The sequence below is a fragment of the Eulemur rufifrons genome, chromosome 19 (assembly GCF_041146395.1).
Source record: "Eulemur rufifrons isolate Redbay chromosome 19, OSU_ERuf_1, whole genome shotgun sequence".
In the NCBI taxonomy this organism is placed as follows: domain Eukaryota; kingdom Metazoa; phylum Chordata; class Mammalia; order Primates; family Lemuridae; genus Eulemur; species Eulemur rufifrons.
In genome coordinates, this window is record NC_091001.1 from 83,220,905 (window position 1) to 83,243,875 (window position 22,971).

Below are 22,971 nucleotides of genomic sequence, written 5' to 3' on the forward strand. Positions count from 1 at the left end.
ATTGACTGATTCAAATATGACCTTTAAAAAAAAAAAAAAGTTTTAGTAAAAACAAAAAATAAATAAAAATATAAAGGTAACCATTACAAAACTCAAGTAGGATGAATAACTTCCTCACAAATATAGAAATTTTGATAAAATCAACACAAATTAAGGAGGCAAGGAGAACGAATGAACACACACACACACAGAGGAATTAAAATACAATTAAATGCAAAAGAATTAAATGTCTTTACTGAAACTCAAAGACTCTCAGAATAGGTTTAAAAAGATACAATTCTATGAAACAAATCCAGCTACATGTGGTTTAAAGAGACTAAATTCTCTGAAAAACAACCTAAAAGGTTAAAAATTAGACAGTAAAAAAATAAGAATAAGAATAAAAAAGAAAGCAGTTCTGAGTGAAAAGTGTAAGAGCGATCAAATTATTTTTTAAGTAAGAGTCCATATGGAAGAACAACCTGTATGCATCTAACAGCATAATTTCAAAACCAAAAACTTTATCTTTTTCCTTTTTTTTTTTTTTTTGAGACAGAGTGTCGCTTTGTTGCCCTGGTTAGAGTGAGTGCCGTGGCGTCAGCCTAGCTCACAGCAACCTCAAACTCCTGGGCTTAAGCAATCCTACTGCCTCAGCCTCCCGAGTAGCTGGGACTACAGGCATGTGCCACCATGCCCGGCTAATTTTTTCTATATATATTTTTTAGTTGGCCAGATAATTTCTTTCTATTTTTAGTAGAGACGGGGTCTCGCTCTTCCTCAGGCTGGTCTCGAACTCCTGACCTTGAGTGATCCTCCTGCCTCGGCCTCCCAGAGTGCTAGGATTACAGGCGTGAGCCACCGCGCCTGGCCTTCTTTTTCCTTTTTTTTTTCTTTTCCTTAATAAATCTTTCATTGGAGAAAATCAAAAACTTTAGAATCTTGAGAGAAAACAGACTTAACAGAAGTAATTAATTTCTGTTAAGAAATATACTTAACAGAAGTAATCAACAGGTCAGCAATCCACAGATCAGATGTAGAAAAAGCCTATCTGTGTAAATAAATATTCAGATTAAAACAGAAAAGTAGTTACAGAGGAAAGTATGAACTGAGATTTCAGTTGGGGTGTGGGGTGCAGGAAGCAGTAGTAAAGTGTAAATGAAGTTAAGATTGACCACATGTTGACAATTGTTGAGGCGAGGTGATGGTTATATGGGGTCCACCATGCCACTCTACATTTCTGTTGTTTGAAAAAAAATACTACTCAGAAGTAAGACAAAGCGTTACACTGCAAAACCTATGGGAGATGACCACAAGTTCTCAAAGAAAAATGTATAACCTTAAAAGCATTTACAAGAGGAGAGAAAACAAAAGAATCTGACTTAGGTAAGGGTGGGTCTTTGTTCTCCTGGTGAAAATGGTAGAATGACCTTGCCAAGTTCCATATAAAGTCCTACTAGGATTTTGATTGGGATTTCATTTAAACATACAGATTAATTTGGGCATGACTCCAACATTTACAATACTGAATACAAATATTTACAATATTAAATAACCTTTTCAAGAACCAGCTTCTGAATTTAAAACTTCTATATTTTCCCCTATTTTATTAATTTTTGCTTTTATATACACACATATATATTTTTTTTTCTTTTTTTTTGGAGACAAGGCCCTCACTCTGTCTCCCAGCCTGCTTTTATATTTCTTTCTTTTGAATTTATCTTTCTCTTGTACTTTGAGCTGAATGCTTGGCTTTAATAATTACTTTTTGTTTGGGGGGGGAGGGGTTTGAGACAGGGTTGCCCTCTGTCCTCCGGGCTACAGTGCAGTGGCTTCATCATTCATAGCTCACTGCAACCTCAAACTCCTGGGCTCAAGTGATCCTCCAGGATCTTCCAGCCCTGGCCTCCAGGGTAGCTGGGACTACAAGAGCGCACCATCACACAAGGATAATTTTTCAATTTTTTATAGAGATGCGGGGCGGGGGCGGGGGGGGGGTGTCTCATTCTTGCTCAGTCTGGTCTCAAATTCTGGGCCTCAAGTGATCCTCCCATCTCAGCCTCCCAAAGTGTAGGCCAGGGCACCTGGCCTTAATTACTTTTAATTGCTTTTTAAGGATTGCTTAGAAAGCTTTAGATTTTCTTAGGAGCATCACTCTGGCTTCATCCTACAGGATGAGGATTTTAAGATATAGTATTTCATTGTCAATCATGTTGGAATCATTCCTAATTGTAGTATTTATTCTTCTATAGCCCAAAAGCTGCTTATAAGCACTTTTTTTTTAAATGTCCAAATTGGATAGTTAACATTGCTGGTTTGCCTTTTGTTAACTATATATCTTATTGCCTTATAAAAAGAATTATTACTTGTGCAGTTCCTGCTTTTAGATATATATATGTTAAGGTTTTCGTTGGGTTCCATTTACAGATGAATATTACGAGAAACACTGTCTATTAACAAGAGAATTTACTCATTTACATCTTTTGTCACTGATGTGTTTGGACTGTTCTGGCCATCTTAGTCTGTATTTACCATAATTCCTTATTGTTCTTTTTCCTTCCTCTATCGAGTTGGAGTTTATTTGGGCCCATTTTAAATTCATCTATTAGTCAAGTAAACTAGGTGAAGTAAAATCAAATGATTCCTTTATATCATTTCATTTATTATCCTTAAATTGTTGATATAACTAATATAACAAACTTCATCAACACAATAAATTGAACAGTCTTTATGGCCTTCCCATTACCCAATATATAGATTTGTAGAAGACTTTTACTTTCCCTCCTTGTTCCTAATGCTGTGACAAAATAATCTGGAATTTTATTCCTAAATTATTGAATTTAAGAATAAATTGATTTATGTCATACTTTGTGTATGTCGAAAAATACCCTAATTTGATCTTTCATATTGTTACTCAATTCTGTAATTAGAATAATTTGCTCTTCTAATATATAAGAAATCTGATCCTCATTTCTGTGTTGATAACTTTGTAAACACTTTACCGGATCCTTTGTTTTTCTCAGGTGTTCTGAAATATTGTACCTGTGTCTTTTTTTCATTCACTCTGAAGATTCTCACCTTCATCTCTGGGAAAATGTTCTTCTTTTTAATAATTTCTTCCTTTCTTTCATTTATTTTGAATACTTACGTCTTCTGGACCTATCTTCTATAACTCTTATTTATCTATCATATTTTATATTTGCCTTTTTGTCCTATATTATATTTCTAAAATTTTTAAATTTTCCATATTAATGTCTTCATTATTCAGGCCTTCTATTGTTTTTTGTTTTTTTTTTTTTTTGAGACAGAGTCTCACTTTGTTGCCCAGGCTAGAGTGAGTGCCGTGGCGTCAGCCTAGCTCACAGCAACCTCAAACTCCTGAGCTCAAGGGATCCTCCTGTCTCAGCCTCCGGAGTAGCTGCGACTACAGGCATGCACCACTATGCCCGGCTAATTTTTTCTATATATATTTTTAGCTGTCCATATAATTTCTTTCTATTTTTAGTAGAGATAGGGTCTCGCTCTTGCTCAGGCTGGTCTTGAACTCCTGAGCTCAAACGATCCGCCTACCTCGGCCTCCCAGAGTGCTAGGATTACAGGCGTGAGCCACGGCGCCCGGCCTTATTGTTTTTTTCTTTTTTCTTTTTTTTTTTTTTTGAGACAGAGTCTTGCTCTGTTGCCCGGGCTAGAGTGCTGTGGTGTCAAGCTCACAGCAACCTCAAACTCCTGGGCTTAAGCAATCCTTCTGCCTCAGCCTCCCGAGTAGCTGGGACTACAGGCATGTGTCACCATACCCAGCTAATTTTTTTCTATATGTATTTTTTGCTGTCCAGATCATTTCTTTCTATTTTTAGTAGAGACAGGGTCTAGCTCTTGCTCAGGCTGGTCTCAAACTCCTGACCTCGATCAATGGTAGAGTGGTAGGATTACAGGCATGAGCCACCGTGCCCGGCCTATTGTTTTTTTTAATGTGCATTTTTTAATTTCCAAAAACACTTTCTTATTCTAACTGCTCTTTATAACTGTTCCTGCTTTGTAGAATCAATATGTATATGCAGGCCACAAGCACATATACATATACGTAAATTAAATATACATAAATATCTATAAAATTTTACTTTTCATATGTTTCACAATTGGTGTTTTATCTTGCATATTTGTGTAATTTTGTATTCAACTATATATCATGCTATCTGCATATACTGACATATATATAAATCTATTTCATTCATTTAAATGGCTACAAAGCATTCCAGAATATGTACAATAAACATAGTTTGTTTAGTTTAATAGCCTATTACTGGACACTTAGTTGTCTCTTATTTTCTGCCACTAGAAAGGCACATTTTCTTGAGTATTTGTCTGTGATTAGTAACCAGTAATGGAAATATTGAATTTTAATACTGCTAGGTAATGTCAAATTCTCCTTTACATTCCAGGTCAAGATAGTATCAATCCCAGTTGAATATAAATAATTTTAACATTTTTACTGCTTAGAACTTTAATCTCTAATTTTTGAGAACTGGGGAAACAGTAAAAGGATTTGGGGTTTGTTTTTTTTTCTCTTTTCTTTTTTTTTGGACACAAGGTCTTGCTCTGTCACCCAGGCTGGAGTTCAGTGGCATCATCATAGCTCACTGCAGTCTCAAACTCCTGGGCTCAAGCAGATACAAGAGCATGCCACCACACCCAGCTACTTTCTTTCTTTCTTCCTTTTTTTAAAAAGAGACAGAGTGGGCCGGGCGCGGTGGCTCACGCCTGTAATCCTAGCACTCTGGGAGGCCGAGGCGGGTGGATCGCTTGAGGTCAGGAGTTCAAGACCAGCCTGAGCAAGAGTGAGACCCCGTCTCTACTAAAAATAGAAAGAAATTATATGGACAACTAAAATATATATATATAAAAAATAAGCCGGGCATGGTGGTGCATGCCTGTAGTCCCAGCTACTTGGGAGGCTGAGGCAGTAGGATCGCTTAAGCCCAGGAGTTTGAGGTTGCTGTGAGCTAGACTGACGCCATGGCACTCACTCTAGCCCGGGCAACAGAGTGAGACTCTGTCTCAAAAAAAAAAAAAAAAAAAGAGACAGAGTGTCACTATGTTGTCCAAGCTGATCTCCAACTCCTGGCCTCAAATGATCTTCCCACCTCAGTCTCCCAAAGTGCTGGGATCACAGGTGTGAGCTACCACGCCCAGCCTAGATATTGTTGATTTAAAACCATGTAGCCAGGCAAGATGGCTCATGCCTATAATCCTAGCACTCTGCGGGGTTGAGGCAGGAGGATCACTTGAGTTCAGGAGTTTGAGACCAGCCTGAGCAAGAGTAAGACCCCCATCTCTGCTAAAAATAGAAAAAATTAGCCGGCTGTGGTGGCGTGCACCTGTAGTCCCAGCTACTCGGGAGGCTGAGGCAGGAGGATAGCTTGAGCCCAGGAAGATAGCTTGAGCCCAAGAGTTTGAGGTTTCTGTAAGCTAGGCTGATGCCACAGCACTCTAGCCTGGGCAATAGTGTGACTCTCACTCTCAAAAAGAAAAAAAAAAAGAATAAAACTGTCATTGAAAATATACAAAAACAAAAAAACTATTAGAAGCTTCTTCCAGCTATTGCTGAGTTACAAATCACCCCAAAACTTAGTGCCACAAAACAGCTATTTTCTTTTGCTCATGGGTTCAGTGGGTAAGACGTTCAGACAGGACACAGCACAGAAGTCTTGTCTTTGCTCCGTAATGACTGGAGCCTCAACAGGAAGACTCAAACAGCTTGGGCTGGATCATCTGGCAGCTCCTTCAGCCACATGTCTGGCACCTGGGCTCAACTGGGACTACCAATCATAGCACATACGCATGGCTCCTCCATATGGCTTGGTCTTCTCACAGTACGGTGGCTGAAATCCAAGGAGGAATATCCTGGAAGCTAACATTGAAAAAACCAGGCAGAAGCTACAAGGCCTACTATGACTTAACCTTGGGAGCCATATCCCGTTTACTTACACTGTACTGTATTGGCTACAACCCTACCCAGATCCAAGGGGAAGAGACAGAGACCCCCCACCTCTCAATGGAAAGAATGACAATGAATTTGGGGACCACAGGTTCTTTTCAGTCAACCAAGGTGTTAAACAAAACAACTGGTAGCCTGGCTATTCTTCAGATTTCCCTGGTAAATTTAAGGTTACAAACATTTGTGGAGCAACAACCATAAGCAAGATAAATGAAGTCTGGAAGGAAGATCGAGACCATGTCCCCAACATTAAAGAACACGGAGCACTCTGCATGTACTGAGTGCCAAAGCCAGCAAAGAAAGCCAGGAAGGACAGAACAGATGTATTCAAAACATCCAATTTCAGTTCTTTGAAGCAACAATCAAGGTGATTCCTGGTTCTAAATCTTCAAAAAGAAGTACAGATTTTTTCATAAAAATCCCTTTTTAGTCCAAAGACCCTATAAAACATATTAAACATTCTATATCCTTTTAATAATTCTTAATCATATATTACATGAATCCCAAAAACTAAAGTTCTCAATATGCCCTTTGACACCAAAACTTTTAATAGGAATGTCATTTTATAACAGCATCATGACTCAGACCAGGATGTGATAAGAACTGGGTACAGAAGTCACCTCACCTTTTATCTGAAAGAAATCATAACTTTATTACCTAATATTACCATACCCTGAAATGTCTCATTTAAAAATTTAAGAATAGGGTCGACACCACTTTCTGATCCTACTTAACAATAATACAAACTTTCAAGAATCATCAAGTTGGTAAGTTAAATGAACAAGACTTAAGGCAGACAAGTTCAGCTTCTCTCCAATTGTCTACCACAGCCAATTCTGGTTCTATAATTCTGAGTACGTAAAAACAAATCTTCCCACCTTCTTTCCTGTTCTCCTTCCACAAAGCTCCAAGTGTCTGTGTGTTGGGGTAGAGAGGCAGGGCAAACAGAATGACCATTAGTAAGTAAAAGAACCATCTCACATTCGTTTTTTTTTTTTTGTTTGTTTGTTTTCTCATTTCCTTATGTCCCAACTTCAGCTCAAAGTAAGTGACACAACTACTGAAAAGAGGGGGGAAAAACTCTAAGAAAGAGAGCTCCAAGTGACATAACTCTAGCTTTTGTCAAACAGGTTAAAGATGAAAGTGACACTACATTTAATTTTCTGAAGCTTCATAGTTAAAAATCACAACCTAACAAAGAATAAAAAACAATAAAACTAAATGTGCACACAAAAAGTCACAATCTAAAAGTACACATCAAAAACATCTAAACTACGCCAAAGGTAGGCCACAAAGAGCGCCAAAGGTAGGCCACAAAGAGTGCCAATGAAATTCTTCACTTAGTCCATCAGTCCTGAGACCCTTACGTCCATCTCAAACTGGCATCAACTTATTTAATCCAAAATTCCATTTTCTAAAAGATTAAGAGAAACAAGATTGCTTTTAAAACACACAGTATATTCTCTAGCTTTTAGTGAAATTGCCTGAGAAAAGAAAATCAGGAACAATACCCACGTTAGATTTGTCTTTTTAGTTCTTAAGAATACACCACAAGGGCAGGGCACAGTGGCTCACACCTGTAATCCTAGCACTCTGGGAGGCCAAGGCCGGCGAATCGATCATTTCAGCTCAGGAGTTCGAGACCAGCCTGAGCAAGAGTGAAACCTCGTCTCTACTAAAAAAAATACAAAGGAATTATCTGGACAACTAAAAATATATAGAAAAAATTAGCCGGGCATGGTGGCACATGCCTATAGTCCCAGCTACTCGGGAGGCTGAGGCAGGAGGATTGCTTGAGCCCAGGAGTTTGAGGTTGCTGTGAGCCAGGCTGACGCCACGGCACTCTAGTCCGGGCAACAGAGTGAGACTCTGTCTCAAAAAAAAAAAAAAAAAAAAAAAGAATACACCACAAAATAGTCCAATATGTTTAACATACACAGCAATCTAGGTATAGTATCATTCTCTTTCAAAAGATACAAAAAGTTCATTCTTAGTGCCCAGAATTGGATGGCACTCCAAGATCATTTCCTAGTAAAAGGAACAAGGGCCCGTAGAGAGGTCTGAGGCAAAAAAAAAAAAAAAAAAGCTAAGCCTGGAACATCTTTGACATACTGGAAAGCAAGTAAGATAACAAAGAACTGGGATCATTTCAAAACAACTCAAGAGCCAAGCTAAATAAACCCCCCTGGCTGAAGATGGGACAACTTGAGTACTGATAGGGATAATAGTTGATAACGGATATCAAATAGGTCTAAATCCATGACTTTATGGTGAAATTAATAAAGAAACTAATTTGTGATCGTTGCAAAATGACAGGGAACGACCTCATTATTTTTGAAAACTGGTAACTAAAAGGAAGAACAACAAATCAAGCATTTAACCTGCCTTTCCTATAAGATGTCAACCTGAAGGGTTACCTAATAGTTGATGGAGAAAATATATTCTTTATACAAATATTCCACCTAAAAAAATGGGATGATAGAATTAAAAACATAATTTTTGCAACTTTAATGAATTAACAGATTAAGACAATGATAAATCCATCAAAAGCTGATAACATTACAAAAACATAGCCTAAATTCTTTTTTTCTGCTGTAAAGGGCATTAGTAGCAAATTTTACAAAATCTGAATAAAGTCCATAGGTTTGATATTAGACCATAACAATATTAATTTCCTGATTTTGATAATCATGTTGAGGATACCTAAGAAAGTATCTTTGTTTACAGAAGATACACACTCAAGTATCCTTAGGGTTTAGGGGAAATGTCTTCAAATTACTCTCAGACAGTTCCAAATAATAATAACGTGTACACAGAATAACAGAGCAAAAAGCCTGCTCCAAAGGCATGTGCCAAGAAAGCATAAGAGGCTATTATAAAAATAATAAACGGCCTGGTGTGGTGGCTCATGCCTGTAATCCTGGCACTCTGAGGGGCCAAGGTGGGAGGATCGCTTGAGGTCAGGAGTTCAAGACCATCCTGAACAAGACTGAGACCCCATCTCTACCAAAAATAGAAACAATTAGCCGGGCATAGTGTTGTGTGCCTATAGTTCCAGCTACTTGGGTGGCTGAGGCAAGAAGATAATTTTGAGCCCAGGAGTTTGAAGTTGCAGTGAGCTATAATGACACCACTACGCTCTAGCTGGGGCGACAGAGCAAGACTGCATCTCAAAAAAAAAAAAAAAGAAAAAAAAAGTAATAAAGGTTCTTTTTGACATATTGGCAAAAAAAAAAAAAAAAACACATAAAATAGAGCAAATATAGTAAAATGCTGACACTTGGGGAATCTGGGTGAAGGGCATATGGGAATTCTTGGCAATATATTTAATAATGTTTCTATAAATCCAAAATTATTTCAAAATAAAATGTTAATAAAACAAGAGAAATAGGCAACAAAACATCAGGGACCTCTTGGCAGAAGTACACAACACTACTCAAGAAGTAATCTTGCACTCGTCTCCCTTCCCTCCCCTCTAAATAAGATAAAACCTAAATGAACAAGCCTCTAGAATCTGGGTCTAATTACTCTTCCACAAAGAAACAGATTAAAGAACACTACAGAGGTACAATGAACAAAATATGAACTGAAGAAAACTACAGGAAAACAATCTGATGATTTCAACAAAGTATTAAGGGAGGGAGGGATGACGAGAATATATTACCTAAAAGTTAAAAGACTTAAGAATGTCCACACAAAAACTCATCCATGAGGCCGGGCGCGGTGGCTCACGCCTGTAATCCTAGCAATCTGGGAGGCCGAGGCGGGTGGATCGCTCGAGGTCAGGAGTTTGAGACCAGCCTGAGCAAGAGCGAGACCCCGTCTCTACTAAAATTAGAAAGAAATTATATGGACAACTAAAATATATATATATACAAAAAAAATTAGCCGGGCATGGTGGCGCATGCCTGTAGTCCCAGCTACTCGGGAGGCTGAGGCAGTAGGATCGCTTAAGCCCAGGAGTTTGAGGTTGCTGTGAGCTAGACTGACGCCACGGCACTCACTCTAGCCCGGGCAACAGAGTGAGACTCTGTCTCAAAAAAAAAAACTCATCCATGAGTGCTCACAGCAGTATTACTTATAATAGCCAAAAATGGAAATAATCCAAATTGCATGATTCCACTTATATGAAATGTCCAGAAAAGGCAAATCTATAGAGATACACAGTAGATCAGTGGTTGTCAGGGGCTGAGGGAAAAGAAGAATGGAGATTAACAGGTTTTCTTTTGTGGGTAATGAAAATACCTGAAATTAGATAGTGGTGATGGCTGCACAGCTTTCTGATTATACTAAACACTACTAAATTGTGCATTTTTTTTTCTTAAGAGACAAGATCTCACTATGTTGCCCAGCCTGGACTCAAGTGATCCTCCTACCTCAGCCTCCCAGACTGCCGGGATTATAAGCATGAGCCACAGTGCCCAGACAAGATATGACAATTAAATGGAATAGGTGACCCTGGATTTGATCTGAGATTAAGGAAAGGATATACAGCGATAATGAACACTTTTGGTTGATTTGGAAGGGGTTGTGACAAACAGAAAAAAATAATATGAGAAAAACTAAAAAGGAAAAAAAAAAAACTGTTGGGACAATTGATGAAATTTGAATATGGACTGTGAATAAGATAATAATTTTTTGTAAACGTTAAAATTCCCTGACTTGTTTACTGTACTGTGATTATGTAACAGAATTTTCTTGCATTTAGGAAAAACAACACTGAAGTCTCCAACTGATTCTCAAATCATTCAGGAAAAAATATTATATATTCTTTATTATATATCATATATGCATATATTATATAAAAATTATTAATATATGCATATATTATATAAAGAATGCTAAAGCCCATAGGACAAAATGTTAACAATTGTTGAACCTGAGTAAAGGCATTAGAGCTCCCTGTACATTTTTGGTACTTTTCTCTAAGTTTTAAAGAGGTCGTTATCTTTTAGAAATACATACTGAAATATTTACATATGAAATGGTAAGATTTCCCTGATGTGCTCCAAAATAACCAGCAAGTGGGTAGGGGTCTAGACAAACCCAACTGGTCAAGTATTAAAAACTGTTAAAGCAGAGTAATGGAAACACCATGTGTATTGTATTCTTCTGTTTGAAGTTATCTGTAATAAAAATTTTTATTTGAGAGTAAAATCAACAAATAATGGATGACAAAAAATAAATGTAGATAGAAGTAAGCCACCCACAGAGATGATACACAGATCACCGAGGAGGTAGAAAACAAACCAACTGACATTTATTAAGCACCCATAATGAGCTGTTCCTTATGTCATTTAATCCTCACCTCAGTAACGTTGTAATTTTTCCCCTTTTTTTAAATTGTTGGCCAAGCATGGTAGCTCATGCCTATAATCCCAGTACTTTGGGCAGCCGAGGTGGAAGGATTGCTTGAGGCCAGGAGTTCAAGACCAGCCTGGGCAACACAGCAAGACTGCATCTCTACAAAAAAGATTTAAAATTTAGCCAGGTGTGGGGGCGCACACCTGTAGTCCCAGCTACTTGGGAGGCTGAGGCAGGAGAATTTCTTGAGCCCAGGAATTCAAGGCTATCATTGTGCCACTGTACTCCAGTCTGGGCAACAGAGCTAGACCCTGTCTTTTAAAAAAAAAAATTCTGATAAAAGATATATATAAAACATAAAATGAGGTAATTTATGCAATCTCTATTTTACAGATGAGAAAAAATGGAGATAAGTGAGAAGTTATGAAATTTTCCAAAGTCAAGCAATAAGTAGCTGACCAGAATCTGAACCTAGGTCTTTCTTTAAAATGCTTAAATTTTAAACATCTTCAAGTGAAACAAAAAATAATAATAATAAAAAAAGTATGAATTCTACTATGCTCAAGTCTCATAAAATTTGGTTTCTTTTCTTTTATATGTGTGTGTGTATTTTGTTGTTGTTGTTCTTGTTGTTGCTGAGAGAGGGTCTCAATCTGCTACCCAGGCCAGAATGCAGTGACACAATCACAGGTCATTGCAACCTGTAACTCCCAGGCTCAAAAAACCTTCCTGCCTCAGCCTCTGGAGTAGCTAGGACTACAGTCCAGGCATGCCACCATGCCTAGCTAAATTTTTTAATTTTTTTGTAGAGACAAAGTCTCAGTATGTTGCCCAGGCTGATCTCAAACTCCTGGGCTCAAGTGATCCTTCCTGCTAGGCCTCCCAAATTGCTGGGGTTACAGGTATGAGCCACTACACCCAGCTCTTTTATTTACTCATAGAATTGCAAAGAGAACCTTAAAACTTGCTTTCTGTGAGTCAATACGAAGAACCTAATCAATTATGAAAAAACTGATTTTCTACAAACCTAAAATAGACAGCACCAAGATGCTGTCAGGCTAAGACTCTCCACAGTCAGCAGATCTTCCGACAATCTTTACACCTACTACCTTTGCAGCAACAACTTTAAAAACGTGATTAAATCCAAAGTATATAAATATAAATGAGATATTTTATCTATCTTAAGCTTACGTTGTAGATAGTGAATAAAAATCCAAATAAGTTTGCAAATATGCTTTATTATTTTTTTTTCTTTTCTAGAGACAGGGTCTCGCTCTGTTGCCCAGGCTGGAGTGCAGTGTCTCCATTATAGGTCACTGCAACCTAAGACTCCTGTATGCAAGTGATCCTCCTGCCTCAGCATCCCCAGTAGCTGGTACTACAGACACGTGCCACCACACCAGCTAATTTTTTTATTTTTTGTAGAGACAAGGTCTCACTATGTTGTCCAGGCTAGTCTCGAACTCCTGGCCTTAAGCAATCCTCTCTCCTCAGCCTCCCAAAATGCTGGGATTTCAGGCGTGAGCCACCATGCCCAGCCCATATACACTTTAAATTAAACATATTAGATTTCTAGATTTTGGCTATAACAAAAATAACTTATTAGCATATCATTTTAAAAAGCAATATGGTGGAGGAGGATAAAAAATGACATATCAGGTACAATGTACACTGTTTGGGTGACAGGTACACTAAAAGCCCTAATTCACCACTATACAATTCATCTATATAACAAAACTCACTTGTACCCCCAAATCTATGGAAATAAATATTTTAAAAAATAATTTTTCATTAGATAATAAAAATAAATTCACATAAAAAGCCATATTTTGTTCTCACATGAATGGCAAATATGAATGCCCTGAATTTTTCAATATGTAACTTGTAAGCATTATAGAACAATTCATAACATAATGAACACTTTCTATGTGATAATAGAAAAAAAACTGAAAAACACTATGAACTACAGCAGAAAATACAGTAGGAATTTAACTTATGAGACAACTGACTTGCCTAGTTAAACCGGTGACTTCCTCCAACAAACTCAGAACACACCTTTGCAAACAATAGCCTCCCTCATTACCAAAATATTTCAAAAGCTTCAGGATCCTCAAGAGCATAGTATAACAGATCACAGCATCAAATTCAAAAATATACCTAAATAAGATCCTACAGTCTCATTATGTATTTTGTAGGGGAAAAAAATGGCTTTCAAAATAAAGTACTAGCCAGGCATGGTAGCTCACACCTGAAATCCCAGAGCCCTTTGGGAGGCCAAAGCAGGAGGATTGCTTGTGGCTAGGAGTTCCAGATTAGCCTGGGCAACACAGTAAGGTCCTATCTCTAAAAACAATTTTAAAGTTAGCTGGGCATGATGGTACACTCCTGTACTCTTAACTACTTGGACAGAAGGCCGAGGCAGGAATACTGCATGAGTCCAGTTCAAAGTTATAGTAAGCTAAGATCACACCACTGCACATCGGCCTGGGCAACACAGCAAAACCCCGTCTCTTAAAAAGAAAAATCAAAGGGGCTAAAATATTTTAAAGCTATTGACTGGTGGAAAAAATATACACAATAAAGATTAAACTACAAAGAAAAGCTAAGGATTGGCAGGTGTGGTGGCTCACGCCTGTAATCCTAGCACTCTGGAAGGCAGAGATGGGAGGATTGCTTGAAGTCAGGAGTTCGAGGCCAGCCTGAGCAACAGTGAGACCTCGTTCTACTAAAAATAGAAAAAAGTAGACGGGCCCGGTGGTGTGCAGCTGTAATCCCAGCTACTCGAGAGGCTGAGACAGAAGAATTGCTTGAGCCCAGGCATTTGAGGTTGCTGTGAGCTAGGCCGACGCCAGGGCACTCTAGCCCAGGTGACAGAGTGAGACTCAGTCTCAAAAAAAAAAAAAGAAAAGCTAAGGATTGTTACCTAGAGGAATTCTCCATATTTAGATGTCACTTTGCACTTCTTCCTGAAAAATCTTATTTTCATGCATAACTAATACTATAAACACATGAACTCTTGGATTAAATAATCTAAATATTATCCCATTTCTTTAGAGGGGGCAAAAAAAACAGTAAAATATAAATTTCCTCCTCTCTGTATCCTCAAAAATATCATCATTGTTGCTTTAACAAAATAGCACCAAGTTAGGTAAAAAAAAAAATAAAAAATAAATAAAATTAATTAAAAAATATATGTATATCTCACCATTGAAAACATGAGATGGCAAAACACTTCCCTGATTGTTTGCTAAATCCTACTTGCAAAGATTTTTTTTTTTTAATTGGAGAAAAGGCTTACAAATTTATTTAATGTGCACATGGGGAGAATCACAATGTGACTGCCCCTACCTGCAAAGACTTCCATTTCAACATTTTAACTAACAAATATGTAATGCAACCTAAAAAAATATACACTAAAACCAAACACCACCCAAAAAAATTACTCCTCTCTAAACTACAAGGAAGATAAATGGACATGCAAAAAGCTTCAGGTACAAAAAGCACTTTTCCTCCTCATAATAAAAAACACAAGACAAACATTTTTTAATGCAAGAGAAAGAAAACTTACTAGCATGCTTGTCTGCAAGCATTATAAGCGTGTTGGAAATATCACGTCGTCTATAAAAGCAGACCACTTTTGCTTCCACGTTGCCACTTGCAGTCTAAGAAATAAGGAAAATAAAAGTCACTGGAACTAAATATTAAAATCAAACAGTTTATAAAGCAAACCTAGATATAACACACAATTACAAGGTCACTCTCATTAACACTGCCAACCACAACTACAGGATAACCAGAGAGCTAAAAATTTCAAATAAGGATGAACAATGTTTGTTCTGTTTCCAAGCACAATTGGAATGTCAAACATAAAATAACTTGCTGGCATCAATTAAACTAAAGTGATTAGACCACCTTAATAATTAAAGCCAGACATAGTTAACTCTGATTAGCTTTAAGAAACTAATCCCCAAAATTGTTAAAGCCAAACATAATTTATTTAAGATATTTAAACATACATCCTCCAAACCCATTCCCAAAAAGCACAGACTACGTGTAAAATCACCCAGTCCTCTCCTAAACATCCCACATTCAACTGATGCCCTGTAGCTGCAGAGCAGCTATTATGCAGAATGTACCAGGTGACTTGGAAAAGCACTCTCCAGCCCAAGGGAGTCTATGAATCCGTAACAGTCAATATTCTTAGTAGTTTACCTTCATATATAAAAGTATTAAAAACCTTGAGTTATGAACACCGAAGTTCCTATTTGACTACAGTCTAGTATACAATCAATATTCAGTTAGGTTGTAATTTACTACCGCTGGGGCCCAGGCTCCTACTCTCCTATTCTCTCTGTGAATTCTAAGAACTTTCAAGAAGGTCAATCATTCATTACAAAGTTCCTTCTAAAAACACATAGATTATAATAAAATGCTATTGTGATTTCCATTTTCAAACAAATTTGAGACAAGTTTTCAGAAATTTCTTTGGCTTTACAGACATATTCAAATATAAAGAAATAAGAATATATATGTGCTGCAATAAATTTGTCTATTTTATGAAGTTCAGCAGCAATATTTTAGAAAAATAGTCCTGTAGAAATATTGTCCCTTAAAATTGAAGTCATATTCAAATTCCTAACCAAAATGCTTCTGTATTTCATAACACTGTGATCAAATATATCCTCCAAAAGTAATGATCCAGCAATCTGCTAAATGAACAGGCCAATATTTTTATGTAAATGAAATTTATCAATGACTTCAACTATAAGATCTTTGTCATTTTTGTCTACTTGAGACAAAAATCACATTAAAAATCCAAAGCAAGAGTTTCAAGGCATTATTTTTTCTGCCTCACTAGTAAGTTCCTCCAATAAGAATGTTTTACAAAGCTTATTAAATTCTTATTTAAACCTGCTTGGGGGTTGGGAGCATAGTTCAAAATATTCTCTTCTGGACCACATACACTCTTGGCTCTTGGGTAGTTTACAACTACAGTATTCCTCTTCACCTCTACAAAACGCTATATACACATACCCTCGACCATTCCTCTAAAGTGTGGCTACTCAAATCATGGTCCACAGCCCAGAGCCAGTTCACAACTGTTAATGGTGTACAATGAAATGAATACAAAGATTGTGACTAGGTGTTTCATAGCAATTAAGGGTTAATTTTGGCTAGGCACAGTGGCTCACACCTATAATCCTAGCACTTTGGGAGGCCAAGGTGAAGAGTATCATTTGAGCATAGGAGTTCAAGACCAGCCTGGGCAACAGAGTGAGACCGCAATCTTCACAAAAAATAGAAAAATAAGCCAGGCCATAGTGGCACATGCCTGTAGCCCCAGCTACTCAGAAGATTGACGCTGGAGGAGCGATCGCTTGAGCCCAGGAGTTTGAGGTTGCAGTGTGACATGATGACACCACTGCACTCTAGCTCCAGCAACATAGTGAGACCCTGTCTCAAAAAAAAAAAAAAAAAAAATTTAACTTTTATATCTATAGAACCTAATGAACAATTGGGACTTGTATTTTTCTTTTGTGAGACAGGGTCTTGCTAGGTTGCCCAGTCTTTGGAGTGCAGTGACTATTCACAGGTGCAACTACAGAACACTGTAGCCTCTAACTCCTAGGCTCAAGAGATCCTCCTGCCTTAGCATCCTGGGAGACTGGGACTATAGGTAAATGACACCATGCCCAGAAGGGGCTTGTAATTTCATAAGCCTTTTTAAAATTTCATTTTTCTACTAAATTTTTTTTTTTTTAACAAAAATACAAGAGAAAATTTTCAAGTTAGGTTGTAATTTTAATAGAGTAAAAATTTGTTTTTAAAGCCTTCACCACAAATAGTTTGAAAAGCATTGCTCTAAAGGTCTAGGTTAAATATTTGGTACATTAAAAAGTCTGGTTGTCTCTCACAAAAATCAAATCACGGTGGATAACAGACTTAAACCTTAGGTGTGAAACGATTAGAATTCTAGAACAAAATGTAGGAAAGACTTTTATAGACATTGGCCTAGGCAAAGAATTTATGAAGAAGACCCCTAAGGCAATCACAGCAACAATAAAAATAAATGGGACCTGATTAAATTAAAAAGCTTCTGCACAGCCAAAGAAACAGTCACGAGAGCCGACAACCTAAAGAATGGGAACAAATTTTCCCATGCTACACATCCGATAAAGGACTGATAACAAGAATCTATTTAGAAAACAGGAAAATCAGTAAGAAAAAGTCAAAGAACCTTATCAAAAAGTGGGCAAAGGACATGAATAGAAATTTTTCAAGAGAAGATACAAGAATGGCTAACAAACATATGAAAAAATGCTCAACATCTCTAATCATCAGGAAAATGCAAATCAAAATCACAATGAGATATCACTTAACTCCAGTGAGAATGGCCTTTATCAAAAAGTCCCAAAACAATACATGGCATGGATGCGGAGAGACAGGAACACTCATACACTGCTGGTGGGACTGCAAACTAGCGCAACCCTTGTGGAGCGCAATATGGAGATACCTTAAACAGATACAAGTAGACCTACCATTCAATCCAGCAATCCCATTACTGGGCATCTACCCAAAAGAACAAAAGCCATTCTATAAAAAAGACATCTGCACCCGAATGTTTATAGCAGCACAATTCACAACTGCAAAGATGTGGAAACAACCCAAGTGCCCATCAATACATGAGTGGATTAATAAAATGTGGTATATGTATACCATGGAGTATTACTCAGATATAAGAAATAACGGTGACATAGAATCTCTTATGTTCTCCTGGAGACAGTTGGAACCCATTCTACTAAGTGAAGTATCCCAAGAATGGAAAAATAAGCACCACAAGTACTCACCAGCAAATTGGTTTCCCTGATCATCACCTAAGTGCACATTTGGGAATAACACCAATCGGGTGTCGGACAGATGTGGGGGGTGGGGGGAGGGGATGGGTGTATACCTACATAATGAGTGCGATGCGCACTGTCTGGGGAATGGACATGCTTGAAGCTCTGACTGGAGGGTTGGGGGGGCATGGGCAATATACATAACCTAAACTTTTGTATCCCCATAATAAGCTGAAAAAAAAAAAAAAAAAGTCTGGTTGTTCTTTCAATTCACCAGATTTCTCGTGAGGCCTTCCTATGAACTAGGTACTGAGCTGGCACTGGGCATACATGCTGCCAGCCTAGTGGAACCTCCACTCCAGCAAGGACGCCTGTTTTCCCTGTCATCCCTTTTTCCACCTGATTACAAACCTTCACCAATTCCCCATGACTAAAGAATAAAGAGGTAAAACACTTCGGACAATATACCCAGCCCTTTATTCCTTCCTTTCCCTTCCAGACTCCATTTCTCACTCATGGAGGCAGGAAGAAAGTACAACTTGTTGGGGGAAGAACAGAAAAAGCTTCATAAAAGAGGAATGGGTGGAGAGTCCTTTGTAGGATAGGAAAGGAGGACAGGAGTCCAAGTGAAGCCTGAAGGACTGACTATTCTAAGAAAAGAGGAAGACATGAGCAAAGACACACAGATGGAAGAGAAAAGAGGGGAAATGCACAAAGAGCCCACAATGAACATTAATTTCTTTCCTGTGTTCTTTTTTCCATTTAGGTTGCAGCCTCTTAAATATCTATTCTGTCAAACACATTTACTAAAATATCCTATAGCAATAATGGGCTTTTCTTAAGCTCTAAATTTATTTCAGCCAACCTGAAGCTCATGTCTGTTTCTACCCCAGACTTAGAAAGTATGTTATTACACACACCCAGGCCTGCCATCAGGAAATAGTTAAAAAAATAAATACATAAACCCTTCCATTTCATGAAGTCCATGATTTGCCCAGACTTAAGAACACATGGAAATAGGCTTTCCTAATTTCTGTCTCTATTCCCAATAAACCCCAAGGGCAGGACAGATTTTAACTTAGGTTCCATGAAATGGGCTGGAGAGAATCCCCCAAAATTATGTACAAAAACTTTTATGTACAAATGTAGATTAGGGGACGGGCAGAGATGCATGGTTTCATTAGCTGCTCAAGTTAATAGTTCTCCTACCCCCCACCAAAAAAATAAATAAGACACTAAACATAGAAGTGAATCTCTGAGCAAGTTAGATGGCCAATAATAAAATATAAATACAAAGATACATACAAATTATACAACACATACTAAAAACCCAGTCAATAACAAGTAACATGTTAATTTATCCACAAGCACAATTTCCATATTTCCTGAAACTACATACATTTTAAGAAAATCTCATTATCATGTACACAAAGCTTTCTTTCCAAATGTATACAGACTTAGCCGCGTGGTAGTAGACTGCACCTATAGTCCCAGCTACTTGGGAGGCTGAAGCAGGAGGATCGCTTGAGCCCAGGAGTTGGAGGTTGCAGTGAGCTATGATGACACCACTGCACTCTAGCCCAGGCAACAGAGCAAAAGTCCCTGTCTCAAAAAAAAAAAAAGAAAAAAAAAAGAGAGATAAACAACATTGAACTGTGTTCATCAACGGATATTTAGCTTTGCATCTAAAAGTTCCCAAAGCTTTTAGGGAAAAAATTGAGACATAAATTTATTATTACAATTTTTTTAAAAAGAAAGAAATATTTCAGTCCTGCTTTCAAACTGAGCATGTAAAATTGCAAATATGATTTAAAAAAAAAAAAAACCATGGATCAGGCCAGATGCAGTGGCTCACACCTGTAATCCCAGCACTTTGGGAAGCCAAAGCAAGAGGATCGATTGAGGCCAGAAGTTCAAGGCCAGCCTGAGCAAAATAGCAAGACCCCCTATCTCTACAAAAAATAAATTAATAAAAATAAATTAAAAAACAGGGATCACTGAGCACTAAGTGGGCTCTCGGTGATACTTTGCTGCAACTGCCATTTGCCATTGATGACTGATCTTCCTTTCCTTTGGGAGAGTGAGAGGGAGAAGACAGTCTGAATTGGTCCCATTTACAAAAATAAAAATAAATAATTAAAATAATTTTTAAAATTTTACAATTTCATTCTATGAAATTTTTTATAAAAATGGTGACTGACAGCTTATCCTGGGAATTATATTCAAGAAATTTTATTCAGATAATAGTTAATCAAGTAAGTTAATGTCCCTTCTTCTCCTGGCTTACCAATTAGAAATATCAAGTATTTTAAAATTCATTATTTGGATTTTCCAATCATGTTTACTTTCCACACCTAGCCAGTTTACTTCTGATCTTCCCAAGGCCCTTATCTAGAAAACTCCTGTGGCCTCCCTTGCCATGCCTACCTCTTTCTCATCCTTTAGGTTTCAACTTCAATATCCTTAATGTCCTTTCCGACCCTACCTAAAGGGAATAGGAGCATGACCTCTGTCATTCTCTACATCAAAGCTCTTGCTTATTTTCTTCTTAGAAGTTCTTAACAAGTTTCTTCTTAGAAATTAATACAACTTATTACTATTTTCTTTATGCCCGTTAACTTGTCTTTCCAGGTGGTCTCCCTCATGAGAATGGAGACCCTGTGCAGGCAGAGAGCATGTCCATCTTGTTCACAGTTTTATCTCTGAGCCTAGTATAGTGCTTGGTATGTAATCGGTGCTCAATAAATATTTGTTAAATGAATTATCTAAAATGAGATGTCTTTTTCACATCCCTTCAGAAATAAAGACCCTATGTAAACATTTAGTATTTAACAAATCATATCCATTATATACCAATGTCCAACCCATTCAAACTGCCACTCTTTGAAATTACAGAAAATCCTATCTCATAGTCACTGCCCCACCCCCAAAGGACCATTATTATATGAATGACTCTTTGCTGACAGCAGGTGGGGCAAGGAGGAAGTAAGAATGGAGGGGGGGTACTTTTGTTTGTTTATTTTGGGTCGGGGCAGGGTCACTTTTTGTCACCCAGGCTGGGGTACAAGGGTGTGATCATAGCTCACCGCAGCCTCAAACTCCTAGGCTCAAGTATCCTCCTGCCTCAGTCTCCCCAGTAGCTGGAACTACAGGCCCATGCCACCACACCCAGATAATTTTTTCCATCTTTTTTTTTTTTTTTTAGACACAGGTTCTCTTTATGATGCCGAGGCTGGTCTCAGAACTCCTGGCCTCAAGTGTTTCTCCCACCTCAGCCTCCAGAGGCTCCAGCAACTGCAATGCACCTGGCTCTATGGGGGCGGCAGTAATTTTGAAGTGAATGGTAATGTAATGATAAAAGATGTGAAATAATCCAGGTTCAAGCTAGATGCCTAACCAGTCATTTAACCAGTGTGTGCCTCAAGATAACAATCCATGATTTATCTACCTTGAAAGTATAAGGTTATATGAAGCTCAATAGGGGTAACAAAAGTGAATCCCTAGATTACAAATTTCCAGAACACCATGCTCTGACATTTCTAAACAGCACAGCTGCAATTTTACTTTTACTTGTGGGATTGTATGGTTGATATCTGACTCCACTAGACCTGGTTTTCATCACCCTTGCATTCCCAGTTTCTAAAAGTGCCTTGCAGGTAGCGGAGCTCAAAAATATTTGTAAAACAAATGAATCAAAGTACTTTGTAAACAGTACTATGTATGTTCAAGCCTTAACATCAGACATTTGAGAAATTCATTAATTCAACAAATATTTACTGAATGCCTTTAACTATATGCCAGCCACTATTCTAAGGCACCTATTAGAATGCATTAATGAACAAAACAGAAAAGATCACTACACACATGGAGCTTACATTCTAGTTTGGGAAGATAGGCAATGAAAATAAACACAATAATCAGGTATATTTGGAGGTACCAAATGGTATGGAGAAAAGAACAAGGTGGGAAGAAAGACGGTTACAACCAAAGGGTTCTCCTAAGGTGGGTATCGGTGAGTAACAGCCAAAAGCCCACTGTGCTTGGAGCCAAATGAGCAGGGCAGAGGGCCTCCACTTGCCTTTAGAAAGAGAGGAAGTCAGAGAGGGGTAGAGACAGCCACAGAACATGGGGCCTCATAGCTCAACATCTCTATTTGAATCCTAATTAACTTTCTAATTAAAGTGATATGGTGAACAGTTTAGGGCTGCCTCAATTCTTATACCTTACATCAATAACATAAAAAGAGAAGCAGATCAGAATCACACCCCAACAGTTCCCACCCACAGCCTGATCTAAAACCTGAGGTCATACTCTATTTAGTGGTCCCAAATACTACAGAGATTTTTAACACATTGACTGCCACACTAGAAAAAAAAATTTTTTCCTTGGAGCCACAGTGTTTTATTATGAATACAGAATAAAAACTTTGAAAACAAAACAATCCTTTCTAATTTATTTATTTATTTATTTGAGACACAGTCTCACTCTGTTACCTGGGCTAGATTGCCGTGGTATCAGCCTAGCTCACAGCACCTCAACTTCCAGGGCTCAAGTGATCCTCCTGCCTCAGCCTCCCAAGTAGCTGTGAACCACCACACTCAGCTAATTTTTTTTTTCTATTTTTAGTTGTCCAGCTAATTTCTATTTTTAGCAGAGACGGGGTCTCGCTCTTGCTCAGACTGGTCTCGAACTCCTGATCCTCTGGCCTCGGCCTCCCAGAGTGCTAAGATTACAGCCACCCCTCCTGGCCAATCCTTTCTAATTTAATGAAAAATTTGTTATTTTTTATTATTTTCTGTGTGCGAGTTATTTGCAACTTGAACAATAGTTCTCTCAGTTTCCAAGGTAAAGGCACAT

General features: G+C 37.9%; 1 protein-coding gene and 1 pseudogene across 5 annotated transcripts in view; one reads left to right on the forward strand and one right to left on the reverse strand.

The window, feature by feature from the left end:
• MTA3 (metastasis associated 1 family member 3) overlaps positions 1–22,971 on the reverse strand; it is a 161,597-nt gene that overhangs the window by 134,616 nt on the left and 4,010 nt on the right. For all 5 annotated transcript variants that reach the window (XM_069493926.1, XM_069493928.1, XM_069493927.1 and 2 more), the window contains exon 3: positions 14,844–14,937. In XM_069493926.1, the coding sequence (XP_069350027.1) occupies positions 14,844–14,937 (94 nt within the window). The remainder of the gene's footprint in view (positions 1–14,843; positions 14,938–22,971) is intronic.
• LOC138400336 (small nucleolar RNA U3) lies at positions 20,053–20,217 on the forward strand (annotated as a pseudogene).